Source organism: Podarcis bocagei (assembly GCF_964188305.1).
Source record: "Podarcis bocagei genome assembly, chromosome: 5".
NCBI classification, from domain to species: Eukaryota; Metazoa; Chordata; class Lepidosauria; order Squamata; family Lacertidae; genus Podarcis; species Podarcis bocagei.
Window position 1 is genome coordinate 84553508 of NC_138129.1, and position 12987 is coordinate 84566494.

The following is a 12987-nucleotide window of genomic DNA, read 5'->3' on the forward strand; positions in this document are numbered from 1 at the left end:
TTCGGAATGGCGTAGTTTTCGTTCTTAATTTCCCCCCGGCTTTCAGAAAACCAAAGCAGCTTAGGAAAACATTCAAAATGCTGAGCATACACACATAAGCGAAATATTTTAATGTCAGTTCATATTCATAAAAGTTACATTGTTTACATAGGGTTCATTTGTATATAATAAAATTTCATTTGAATGAAAAGGGATTATTTTTTCCTTCTTCTTTTTTGGCAAGCCTGTTAAACAAATTAACATATGCTTTGGATGTACAGCTTAAGAGGAATATAGTTATCCAAAAATCTTTTGCAAGAGAGGTTGCCTTTGAACAATTTCAAGGCCTTCGTTTCTGAAGTAGTAATAGCATTTTAACCTTCATAGCTGAAATTCAGCTATGGGTTGGATGGCGCACAGATCAAGTCTTCTATTATTATTATTTTAAAAATTGTGAAGTGAATTTCCTCATTGCATAGTGAACATGTAAACTTATTAGGGATCGTTAGGTTAACACCTTTAATGGTGTTATATACTGTATTATGTTAGCCTTCCTAAAATGATGGATAAAATAATGTAGCAGGAGGGTAAAAATCCATTAGCCATTGCCACCTTAAATACTGGCAAGGAACAAGGGTGTATTCCTCATCCACAACTCTCTCTGGCTGCTAGAAAATCTTGCTGGTTCCAAATTTTGGGAGGAAGAATTACACCACTATATCAATTTTTTTTTAAAAAAAGCCATTGGAGAACAATCCAGCCAAATTAATCATTCTACAGTCCCATAGATTTGAATGGCAGAAATGCAAGCTGAAAGTTGGCTGGATCATGCCCATAATTTATGATGGATATTCAATATCTATGTCAGTTGTGAAGAAGAAAATGGGAGAAGAAAATGAAAAGCAGGAAAAAATTCCAAGGAAGTCATTTTACATTGTGCAACGTCCTTCGTTTGCTATCTAAAATGGTTCACACACCCTTTGCTTTGGTGGGAGGGAAATGTACTGTTGCACCATTTTTGTTAAATTAAATTAATTCCAACAGTTATGTCTGTGTTAACTAGGTTTGCATCAAGTAAAATATTTATTAATGAAACTACTGTACAAGAAACATCAAAGCGAAATGCATCATACAGAAAAAGTACACTCTAGGTGACAGATGAAAAAGTGCATGCAGATTGCTTTAATTTTATTTATTTTTAAGTCAGAAAACAGAATACTAATCTTGATCCCTATTGTCTTGAATTGGTGAGAATTTTCTTCTCTGAATTTACAAAATGTCATTGAACATATATGACTAATACACATTGGCAAGCAAGATGAATGAATTTCAATTTTTGGATTTTATTTTACAAGTATTTTTGCTTGACAATTGTGAGTTCTTTTAAATATTGTGTTTGTTTGTTTTAAAAAAGGAAGAATCTTCTCATATTGGACTGGGTGGTACTGCCAGGTTGCTCTGATGCCATACACAGCCTTCAGGTTTTTAGTTAGACACCGTCAAATAACATATGTTGTGTTAACATTCAGGAAATGACATTGAGTCTATTTTTAAAAAAATTATTTTTGGCTCAATAAATTTTAAATGTATGGTTTATCATAACCTAATATTGTCTTTGTCTTCACTGCAGTGGATATCCGATCAAACTTTCCCCTTCTTTTAATACTTTAGGGAATTTTCAAACGTCGGGATGTTTGGCTGTAATGCCCCAAGATTTGTTCTCCCTGAAAGAAATCATAGTGACAATTTATTAAACTACAGAGCAACCTGGCTTTTAGGGGTCTGTACTTTTAGATTGTGCTCAATATACCTAGCAACTAAATTGTGATGCATTTCATCATCATTATTTGTTATATTTTTCATGCAATTACTTCCACTTCTAAAGTGCCTGGGGTTGGGGGTTTGGTTTATATATATATTTTACTTTTAAAAGAACATGGTCAACCTGACCCTAAACACAAAAGGCCACAATCCAGTACGAGTTGCTTGTGATTTACAACATAATCCTATACACATTAACTCAAAAGTAAGCCCCATTGAGTTTAGTGGGGCTTACTGCCAAGTAAGTGGGTATAGGAACGCAGCCTAAGTCCCACTAAATGCAATGGCATCCATTGATTTCAATAGTGCTTCGTTTTCACTAACATTTCGGATTGTACCCCACAATAGCTTAGAAGTAGGTCCCACTGATTTTCAATGAAACATAAACTTCCAAGCAACTGACCCAATCCACTTAAAGTTAGTTGCATTTGCTTTCAATGGGACTTGACATAGGCTAGTTGCAATTACTTTATCCAATTCATTTCACTTGGATTTAAGCACAACTAATGTTCATTGCATCAAAGCCACTGTGTTTAGCATTGCAGCCTAAGACAGGGTTATAATAATCAAATCAGTGGGGCATTACTTTTCTTTTTTAAATAAAAAATAAAAACCTCTGAAATTTCATCATGGATATGTACTAGGAAGCAAAAACTTAAAAATAAATCCTGTTTTAATATAGCACTAAGATTACTGTGTCCACCATCACACACTCACACATACAGTAAAAGCAACACAACACGCTGCCATGGGTAAGACTCCATTAAAAAAAAAAGATGAAGACAAAAATTGATGGTAAATAAAACTCCTTCAATTCAAAATGGTTTATTCACACAAATTTAATAGGATATATCACAATTGTTTGGTCCATAAATATTTAGGGGAAATAGTTTCTATACAATGCATTTCTCAATAAAACAAAGAAACATGGACAAGTTTGCTAGACCACTTAACTGTACTAGAAACACGAAGCTCAATATATAAGATTATTGAATTTATCAACTATATCCGAAAGAGTGCACAACTGCTTTCTATGACATGTTTGTCCCCTCTACCAGGATATACACCATAAAAAGAGTTTCAGAAATAAGAGGTAAAACAGTACAAAACTAGTGAGGTGTCAAAAGGGCTTAAAACAGTTAATTTAACAAACAACACATATATATCCTGATTTTTTCCCCCACAAGCTTACTCCCAAGTTATCGCATAAGGCACATTGTAGAACTGAGTTATAATTAGTCTACTTAATAAAGTAGATCTATAGTACCATATAGTTGTTCTGTCAAAGAACAAAATTTATAAGTATCAATATTTTTTTTGTACCTGTAAAAGTGTATTAATAAAGATCTCAGCCTCTCCAAGGTTGTTTGGTCTGGTTAGTGGTAAATGCCCATAAGGTAAGAGAAACAGGAAACGTCCAAGGTTGGCACCTCAATCCTAAATGTATCAACTTGGAAGTAAATTCCACTCAAGTCATTTGAACTTACTTCCATCTAAACACGCTTCAGGTCAGCAAGCCTTAAGCGTTCTAGAAGATGATGACCACACTTGCTAAATATATAACGACAAAGACACATTTTCCTCTGTTACAGTGTTAACATCTCTTCCATTGTTTTTTTTTTTAAAAAATAAGCTACTTTTCTGTGCTAATTTTCTAAAAACCCTGAGCAAAAGTTACAATAATGCACTTTAATGTGGGCAGTGAAGTGTCAGTATGTATCCACGCATTAGTAGAAAACAACAAAAAGAATTCCTTTTTTTTTAATACCAAAAAATAAAATTTAAAATGAAAAAGGAGATTCTACTGAAGGGAGGTTTGGAGGAGGAGGAAGGGGTAAAATCCAAAGTACTTGTGCAAAAGTTAATCTTAACAATCCACCCAAAGCAATATCTTCTTGGCGGATTTTGGTTTGGTTCTGGAGTGTCTCCCATGTCTAATTAGGGGGTTACTGGAATAAAGGATACAAATGAACATTCACCACTGCCCAGACCATTCAGACTTTTAGCTTAAATTAAAAAAATAAAATAAAAACAAACACTTGCAAATGTAAACTAGGAAAGGTATTTCCAATTAGCAATGCATCCACAAGGCTTCTGAGTTTGGCAGCTTCAATGATTGCCAGCTTTAAATCCCTAGGGGTTCCCCACCCCAATGCATTTTCTCTTCCTCTGCATTATTTTTTAAGGGAAAAAGCTAGATTTAGCACAGAGCCCTTTAATTTGAATGGGTTCAACATGCTTGGATATGTAGCCAGTGTGTCTATCAATGTACATGGTAGTGTGTTTATTATATAAATACAAGTATACACACGCATAGATAGAGATATGAACTGACGATTTGTAGAGGGCACCGTTTAGCAAAAGTTTGCCATGATTCTCGCTCCTTTAGAAGCCACGGAACAGAACTTGGTAACAGCTAGCTGAAGTTCTGTTGATTTTAATGGGCCTTGTTTAACCAGGTCTGGTGCATGTTTACTTGGAAGTAAGCTCCACTAAGTTTAAGTGGGCTGACTTCTAGGCAAGTATACAGCTGCAGTCTTACATTTGCTGATTTGTGCCTTTTGAAGTTAATACATTAACGTGGCAGACAGACACCATCTCATGGGAAAAAAATCAGAAGGATGCTCAAAACAGCAATGAATACAAGATACTGGAATCAGCTTTTAAACGTCTTAAGAAATTATATTTTGCTTATTTCCATCTGTTACCTTAATAGTGGGTAGGAACACTCGAGCCAGAATTGTGTTTGTGATTTGTAAAAGAAAAGCCAACAGCATCTCCTCCCTGATCTCAGGTATGTTCCAGCCAGTCCCATTAGAACTTAAAAGTCTTTCATGTATGCTGGATTTCAGGAGCAGGAGAAAAACCCAGCTCAGAAACGTTTCAATATTCAATTGTTTAGCCGCCATCCCCAAGCCTCTTAACCCAGAGCAAGCTAATTCATTTCAATGGAACTAGCCCAAAGCAAGCATATAGAGGACTATAGCCCTTTTTATAATACCCAGGCTTGCTATGAAGAAATATTGTCCTCAAACTACCCAGATGATTCAAGCTCTATTCACTGGCCCTCCAATTTTAAACACTTTAGGAGTGATCCAGCCAAAGCTAAACCCAATGAAGACTCCTAGTAGTTCTGTGGGAGACAGATTTAACTCTCTTGCTGAAATCAATGGGACCCAAAGTGTTTAGTTTTGTGTGGAGTGCGCCAATTACTTGTTCCATTCTAAATCAATGAAATCTTGATCGGATATTTGTTTGCTCCAAACAGGGGTGCCAACTTGAATAAAATATTGGGGGGGGGAGGTTAGCCCCGCCCAGAATAATTGATCACATGCCACAGTGCACACACACCATTTGAATGGCAATGCCCATCAATTGGGGGGCGTGGCCCCCTCAAATATTTTATGGGGGGCAAAGACACACACACTGCCCCCTAGGAGTTTGCTCTTGTGGCTCCAAAGTAAATCCCACTCATCTGAATTAGGAATATTCCCAAGTGTGCATACAATCAGGGGGAGTTGCATCTAAAATGGGTATGTTAGAAGAAAGTCAAGTTGGTGCTGTCTAAGCAGTAGGAACTTCACAGCTATGAAGTGCGTAAACTCAGCTGGGGTTTTAAACATACCAAAGAGTTGTATAATTGAACTGTGGAGTCTTTCTCACACAGACACAACTTCTGAAAACAAATTGTCACTTCCTTCTAGGGAAACTCTGGGGGAACTTTCTACAAATTCTTGATGAAAATGTGGTAGTGGGAAGTTGGATCTGGCCTTCAAGTCACTAGCTAGTGACCTGAGCTGGACCCAACCATCCGTCTAAGAAAGTCTGTAGGACTTCCCACCAGTGACCGCTAATATGTGAAGACTTGATTTCGTAGTTTCTTGGATTTATACTCCACCCTACCCAGGACACACTTTCCCCATCTGATTTCCTAACTCACCTACATTAGGCCTGATAATAACTGTGCAAACTTCAGTTAAACAAACAAACAAAAAACCCTACTGTTATGCATTAACAAAAATCTTACAAGGGTTTTGTCTGCATAGAAAATAAAAAGGAACAAAAATTTAATGTCCTGATCATAAAATAATAGCCAGCATTGGTGACCTATATATGTTTTTGAACCCCAGCTCCCATCAACTGATGGTGGCTGATGCTGTCCCATCAATCTCTGGAGGGCATCACTTAAGTTGCCCCTGCTACAAAATGAGGATTAAGAACCTAAAATTTAAAGTTGTTCCCATACAATCTTTCAGTGGTGATATACTGGTGTTGATTGAAAATGGCCACAGTGTTTTATACTAAAAAAAACCTGACTGGCCACAGAAGACTAGGCCAGAGTGAGGACATACTGACCTCAGGATATTAAAAGCACAGACCATCTACAAGTCAAGGTGCAGATGGTGGTATTTGAAGGGTTGAGACCCATGTTTACTTGCAAATCAGCCCTACCTCCAGGATTCTTGATATCCCCATGTTTGAGGGGGAAGGCAGACCCAGATCTCTTACCATAGCCCTATACCTGAGGCGGGGTGGAAGGAATCATTATTCCAAGTAATATGGAGATGACCTCAGGGTGAAAGAACTCTCTGTGAGTATTGACTCTCTAGTACCTAGTCATCTGTCTGCACCCCAGTTCACATCCTATGCAGTAGCTACTTTCCCCTTCCGCCTTTGGTGGCTCTCATTGGACAGCACCATCAGTCAGCTGCCTGCCGGGTTGGCAAGTCAGCACACACCACCACTCTGGTACATCTGGCAAATGAGTTGGAAAAGTGAGCCACCATGGACCAAAGAGGAAAGAGGACAATATCTGACATAAACTCAGCCGTCACACATGTCATTGTGACTTGCAAACTGTTAAGAGGTATATACTCCTGACATCTATTTTAATCGCAGGAGCTACCTGTCTGCACTTTTGTAAATGAGTCAGAGTTGTTGAACTCCAACTCCTATCAGACCTAGCTGCAGTCCAAACAACATCTGGAGGGCCACAGGTTCCCTATCTCCAATTCAGAGGCAGCTTTTAAGGCTGCAAGTTGGACCACGTGACACCATACATTGAAAGCACATTTATACCACTGTAACAGTCACGCTTCCCCACCACTGCAAGAAACCTGGGAACTGCAATTTACCTCTCACAGAGCTACAGTTCCCAGCACCTTTAATGAATTACAGTCTCCGGGATTCTCTGGGGGAAAGGCATGTGCTTTAAATGGAGGGTGTGACCTATCCCCATTTACATAGAATTATGTTCAGCTGATGTCAATGGGAGGCCTAGCCCTGTTATGTGGCAGAAGGGAACAACTGCCTCAGGTGGCAGATTTGGGGGTGCTGAATTTGCTGACCTTTACTGCCAGACTTTTTTTCTCAGGCATCAAAACACCTCAACCTTATTTGACCGACAGGAATTTCTGACATGTTTATATGTTCTTTAAGAATAAGCTTGAGGATAACAATCCATGCCTTTTTTTAAAATAACACAATTTTCTGACTTCCATGGTAACCATTCACCCACCCCCATAAAAAAAAAATCTGGAAATAAGGAACATACAATTTTAAGAGGCACTTAATAGAATGATTCAATAGTTTCCCTTTAATTAGGCAGTGGTTTAAAAAAAAATTCCAAAGACAATTTAGAGACAAAGAATACGTAGTTGTAGAACAGAAGTCTGTTACTGCAAACTCATTTACCAAGTGGCTGCAGATGCTACTGACCAAGCTGGTTTTCCCCAAACATTTTGTGGGTTTGTTTTTCTTTCAAAAAATAAAAAGTATTGCAAATAATATTATTAATAATATAATTATAATAATAATGGAGAAAGAAGAAGAAGAAGAAGAAGAAAGTAAGAATATTTCTCTTTTTTAAAAGTCAAATGTTAGAAAAGGTTTGTTAAGGTAGTTTGTGAGGGGCTTCCGGAATCGTGGCTGTCCAAGTTAGAGGTCACTGATGACACTACAGTGATAGTGGGATTGGTCAGGTCTGTTAAAGTGGTCGCAGTGCCGGGTGGAGTGAGAGCGCCGCTGTCTGCTGAGGGCGGGGCCGGAAGCGACGTGCCATCAGCTTTATCAACACCCCCATTCTCCTGCCGCAAAAGGTTCCTTCTGAATTTGGCTCGTGCGTTTTGGAACCAAACCTGCAAACCAATCCCAGTTGATTTCTTTACCAATGTTTGCCTTTTGATTTTGATGGTTTTCATAGAAATCATAGAATTGTAGGGTTGGAAGGGACCCCAAGGGTCATCTAAGTCCAACCCCCTGCATTGCAGGAATCTCTTCGTTTCTCTCTCTTTTGTAGCAGCTTAATGCATTTTAAGGGGTGTTTCGGTGGCCCTTTTATAATTATTATCAGCAAATCCTCTCTTCCAGGCTTTCCACCCATCAGTTAACTCTTTTGATACCAGCTTGTCTTATGGGAAATGCCTTCAGGCTCCTGTGTGTTGTGGGTGATCCTAGGGCATGATCCCTTCAGGCACAGCACTACCGAGGCGGCTGTGGCGCCTTCATTGCTTTGTCTGAACTGAGAGGGCAGTGCTCAGATTACATGGGGGGAGGGCCTTGATGAAATCTATAATCCGCACCCACTCATCCACCCACTTTTAAGCTTAGCTAAAAGCTCAGGCTCCCTGTATCATTTTTACATCGTAAAAATGCCCCTCAAAACACACCAACACGCAATACTTTCCTGCAATTGTGCATTGCAGAGAGAGTTTGATAGAGGCAGGCAAGCCACCTTTCAGAAAAGCTTGCTTGCCATTACTGACCTTCTCCCTAAGGAACCTCTGATGTGTTCCTACGAAGTCCCAGCTTCCCTGGGACACAGCTGGAAAACCACTGATCCACATCATAATTGGAGTCATTATTTTTTGGCTTAGATTTGTTCTGTTTAGAATGCTAAGCTGAAATCTATAGCTACTAATCCATGTCTTTCTCCAGGATACGGTGAAGCACTGCTGGAAACTGACCTGAGAAATTCTGCTCAACTATTCATGCTAGAAGATCTTTGCTTTGATGGGTATGTAATTTAGCTCTTTTCTCATCTCTGCTACAATATCTGGGTTTACTACCCCAAACACAATTCTTAGGGTGGAATTCAGTGTCACATTATGGTGGTTCTCCTGTCATCCCAAGAATTCCTGCTTGCCAGATGGAACTCCCCTCTCCTCCCACCCCAAACCCCCCACAAACTGTTCTGGGGGTTCTCCAGAACTCATTGCGTGGGTTCACATTCATGCAACTATTTAGTTGAATCCAGTCCTCAGTGTTTTATCCACCAAAGTGGTCCCATCAGTGCAAGGACTTCCACCTGCACAATGGTGCTTTCCCTTGTCTCCTACCCCCCCAACTCTCCCAAATTACTTCTGGAGGGTCTGAAGAACCCTCAGAACAGAGGAGTGGGGTGCAGGGAAGGGAATTTATTTTGTGCAGGCAAAAGTCCTTGTGCTAACTGGTTAACTTTTTTGGACACAACCCTAAAAGTTGTGTTTGGGGTGGTTAACTTACACAGACATTTTAAAACATGAAGAAGAAATGCAAAGGGAAAGAAACTATCTCCCAATAATGAACTACTTTTCTTACACCCTTTGCATTCTGTTTCACTATCAGGTGAGTTGTTGCTTTTGCTCAGACACTACTTTCCCTTTGCATATACTTTGCTTAATTTTATTTAAATATCTTCCATTCATTGGTGGTGGTGGTGGTTGATGGTTTCTACAAAGCTGGCTTACAAGATACGATAAACTATGGGCAATTTAAAGGTATGATTAATTTATTTTTTACAAATGGGGGAAAGCCGCCATGAGTCTAATTATCATTCTTGCATGGTGATCATTTATTTTCACTGAGTAACTCAGTAGACAGACCTCAGATCCATCACATTCCCAAGAATAACCCAAAGTTGATCAATGGGAAACATTCCTAAGAAATGCTCAGTTTGTGGGAAAAGTCAGGTTAAAGGTGGATTTTTTTCCCTAAACAATCAGCAAACCTGTGAGATTTATCTCTTACTATGGGCTTCAGGAGTAGCAGGGTCAAATGTTTGAATGCGCCCTAAGCAGAGTGAAAATTAGCATGTAAAGGAGAAGACCAAGCTAGCACCTCCTCCCTGACATGCTAGATCTATATGTGGAGACAAATTATTTTTTTTCTGGAAGGACAATGAGGAAATCTATCCCCTGCCCACATTCTAAAATGGTACAATCCAGCAACAGATGTGTCACATGGGGCTGCTGATCATGCATAGCAGCCTTCCATTCTGTTTAATAGGGAGGCCCCTTAACGGACCAAAAAAAATGGGGAACTTCCATAATGAAAAATTACTATGGGGGAAACAAAAGTTTGCACTCAATGGCTTGACTGGATGCCCAAGAATTGTAACTTTCATTTGCCTTCAACAAAGCCTACTAGTTCCTGTTTTGGTTAAGAAGGATACTACAAGAAGGTCCTGCCCTGATGAGAGCAGATGATCTGCTCTCCTGAGGGCTGGATGCTCCTTCAGCGCTGGGAGGTGTTGGCCCTGGAGGGTAGCATCATGCTTCCCTTGAGCATTCCCTGGGTGCATTTAGATCTGAAGGTATACATGCTTAGCCCTGAACCCTCTGTATCTATGGAGGGACACAACTCAATGAAGCCTGGCACAAGGGCGATGGAAGGCGTTGGAAGTAAGGGGTGTGCTATTTTGAAGTGGAGGGGGGAAGTTTTGTAATGGAAGGCTCTTACCTGCAGAACTCTCTTAGTTAGGCCCGTCTTCTGGGCAAGCTGCTTGAGGTCCTTGGCATCTGGGTTGTGGTTAATAGCAAAGTAGGACTTCATGGTGCGGAGCTGGTGGTGCTTGAAAGAAGTCCGCATGCGCTTGGTCTTCTGAGATGGGGGATAAGGCTGCTGGTCTCTGTCCAGGTGGTCTGCCTCGTTCTCATTGCAACCTGTTTGGAGAAGCCACAGAAAACGCCCAAAGAGTTGGGTGGAGATCCTCCATGAACATCTCTAGCAAGCAGGTGCCATGGAGGGGAAGGGCCATAGCTCAGTGGCAGAGCATCTGTTTTGCACGCAGAAGGTCCCAGGTTCAAGCTCTGGCACTTGCAGGTAGGGCTGGGGAAAGACCCTTGCCTGAAATTCTGGGCAGCTGCTGTCAGTCAGTGTAGACAATAATGAAGTATATGGGCCAATTGTCAGACTCAATATAAGGCAGCTTCCTATGTTCCTAAACCTTTTTTAAAAAAATAAGGGAGAAGAGAAGGCAAATCTATTTCCCCTAAGTATGGGATTACATGTTTACCAGGCCCACCTAATACTCTGGTGTGTTACATTGCCTGAATGCAGTATTATTACTACCCTCTGCAAAGAGCACATCTATATGTCACGCCAAATAAGGTGGACTACCACACTTCAGACAACAAGTAAGGGGAAGTGCATTTTTGAATGCTCTTGCAGGATTAAAATAGGAATAAAGGTGGTGCCTGAATGTAATATACTAATGTATCTGAGAGAAAGATTTAACATAGCACACCCTGCAACATTTCTCCGATGAAAATAGGGACATCCTTATTATTATTATTATTATTATTATTATTATTATTATTATTATTATTATTATTTATACCCCACCTATCTGACTGTGTTGCCTCAGCCACTCAGGGCGGCTTCCAACATATATAAAAACATAATGAAATGTTAAACATTAAAAAACTTCCCTATACAGGGCTGCTTTCAGATGTCTTCTAAAGGTTGTATAGTTATTCATCTCCTTGGCTCAGGGGTCGCCTACATCCATACCCTCCAACATTTCTCCAATGAAAATAGGGGCATCCTACCATAGCCTCCAAGATTTCTCTGATGAAAATAGGGACTTCCTAAGGAAAAGTGGGACACTCCAGGATCAAATCAGAAACCAGGACAGTTTCTGTAAATCTGTGACTGTCTCTAGAAAATAGGGACATGTGGATGGTCTGACGTAGACCTCTCCCTGATGCATTAGCTTACAATATGCAGGGAAGCGTTTTGTTTTATTCTTAACATGGGGAAGCATTAAGAAATATGACACGGAGGCCATTTTCATTCCATGGACATAGCTAGGGGAGTGCAGGGGGGCAGCTGCCTCTCCCAAATCAAGTAAACATATAAAAATACTTAACAAACTGCATCACAGATAACTCAGTTCTGCCCCCCCCCCAACATAAAGCCTGTCCCCCTAAAATAAATTCTGGCCACCCCCATGTTTCATACCGTGCATTTAAATCCCCATGATACCACTTTAAACAGTCATGGCTTCCCCCAAAGAATTCTGGGAGCTATAGACCCCTATTCCTCACACAGAACTGCAGTTCACAGAGTGATTTATCAGACAGTCTCCGTTCTCAGGGAATTCTGGGAATTGCAACTCTGAGAAAACGGGACTCCTAACAACTCTCAGCACCCTTAACAAACTACATCTCCCAGAATTCCTTGAGCGAAGCCATAGCTGTTTAAAGTGGTATCATGGTGCTTTAAATGTGTGGTGTGATAGTGGCCAGGGAGAGAGAGAGGCTCCACCAGCAAAAGGCTGAGACAGAAGTGGTACAGTCCATAATTCTCCTATTTCATTTCACTTCACATTAAACCCCAGAATAGTAAGCAAAATCACTTGTGGGTGCAGGGGGAGAAGTGCTGTTTAGGCGGAAGTGCCAAAGGGTCCACCTTGGCCTTTTCCTGTTTTAAACATTTATTATGTTCACTGCTTCCACATCTGTTAAGGGAGCCGGTGTTTTGAGAACAAGCCTGCCAGGTTTCATTCCTTTTGCATTATTATTTAAGGGAAGCCTCTTCCCCGGGGGCAAGGAAGAGCTTTGCAGCGTGTTCCCAAGGAATTGTTTAAAATCTCGCTCAACATTTTGAGCAGCAAAAGGGAGGAAAAATTCACTCACAGAAATCGGCCAACTGTGGCAAGATCTGAACATTGCACAGCCCTCTCATGTGCTGCTGACACCCTGAGACCCACTTCTCTACCTGGCACAGGAGGGGGCAATGTGCACCAGAGAAGGAGGAGGCCAAAAGTGACAGGAGCAGTTAACCTCCCCACAACCACCACCGCTCCCCAGAAGTTTGCCCAACATTTCTCTGATTAAAATAGGGATGTCCTATTCAAATAATAATAATAAATACATCATCATCATCATCATAGGGTTACTCCAGCACCAGCACAGAGGCTTAAAC

The 12987-nt window shown here is 40.4% G+C and overlaps 1 protein-coding gene and 1 long non-coding RNA gene across 5 annotated transcripts in view; one reads left to right on the top strand and one right to left on the bottom strand.

Annotated features, from left to right (window-relative positions):
- The window catches only part of LOC308587149, a 49288-nt gene that overhangs the window by 1902 nt on the left and 34399 nt on the right, over positions 1–12987 (top strand). For both annotated transcript variants that reach the window (XR_014008233.1, XR_014008234.1), the window contains exon 2: positions 8737–8815. This is a non-coding gene — a long non-coding RNA (uncharacterized lncRNA). The remainder of the gene's footprint in view (positions 1–8736; positions 8816–12987) is intronic.
- LHX9 (LIM homeobox 9) overlaps positions 573–12987 on the bottom strand; it is a 37931-nt gene continuing 25516 nt past the window's right edge. For 2 of the 3 annotated variants that reach the window (XM_081194465.1, XM_081194464.1), the window contains exons 4-5: positions 10519–10721; positions 1710–7937 (exon numbers count right to left, since the gene is read on the bottom strand). In XM_081194465.1, coding sequence (XP_081050591.1) covers positions 7680–7937; positions 10519–10721 — 461 coding nt within the window. In that variant the 3' untranslated portion in view covers positions 1710–7679. The other variant, XM_081194466.1, reaches the window with a different exon arrangement.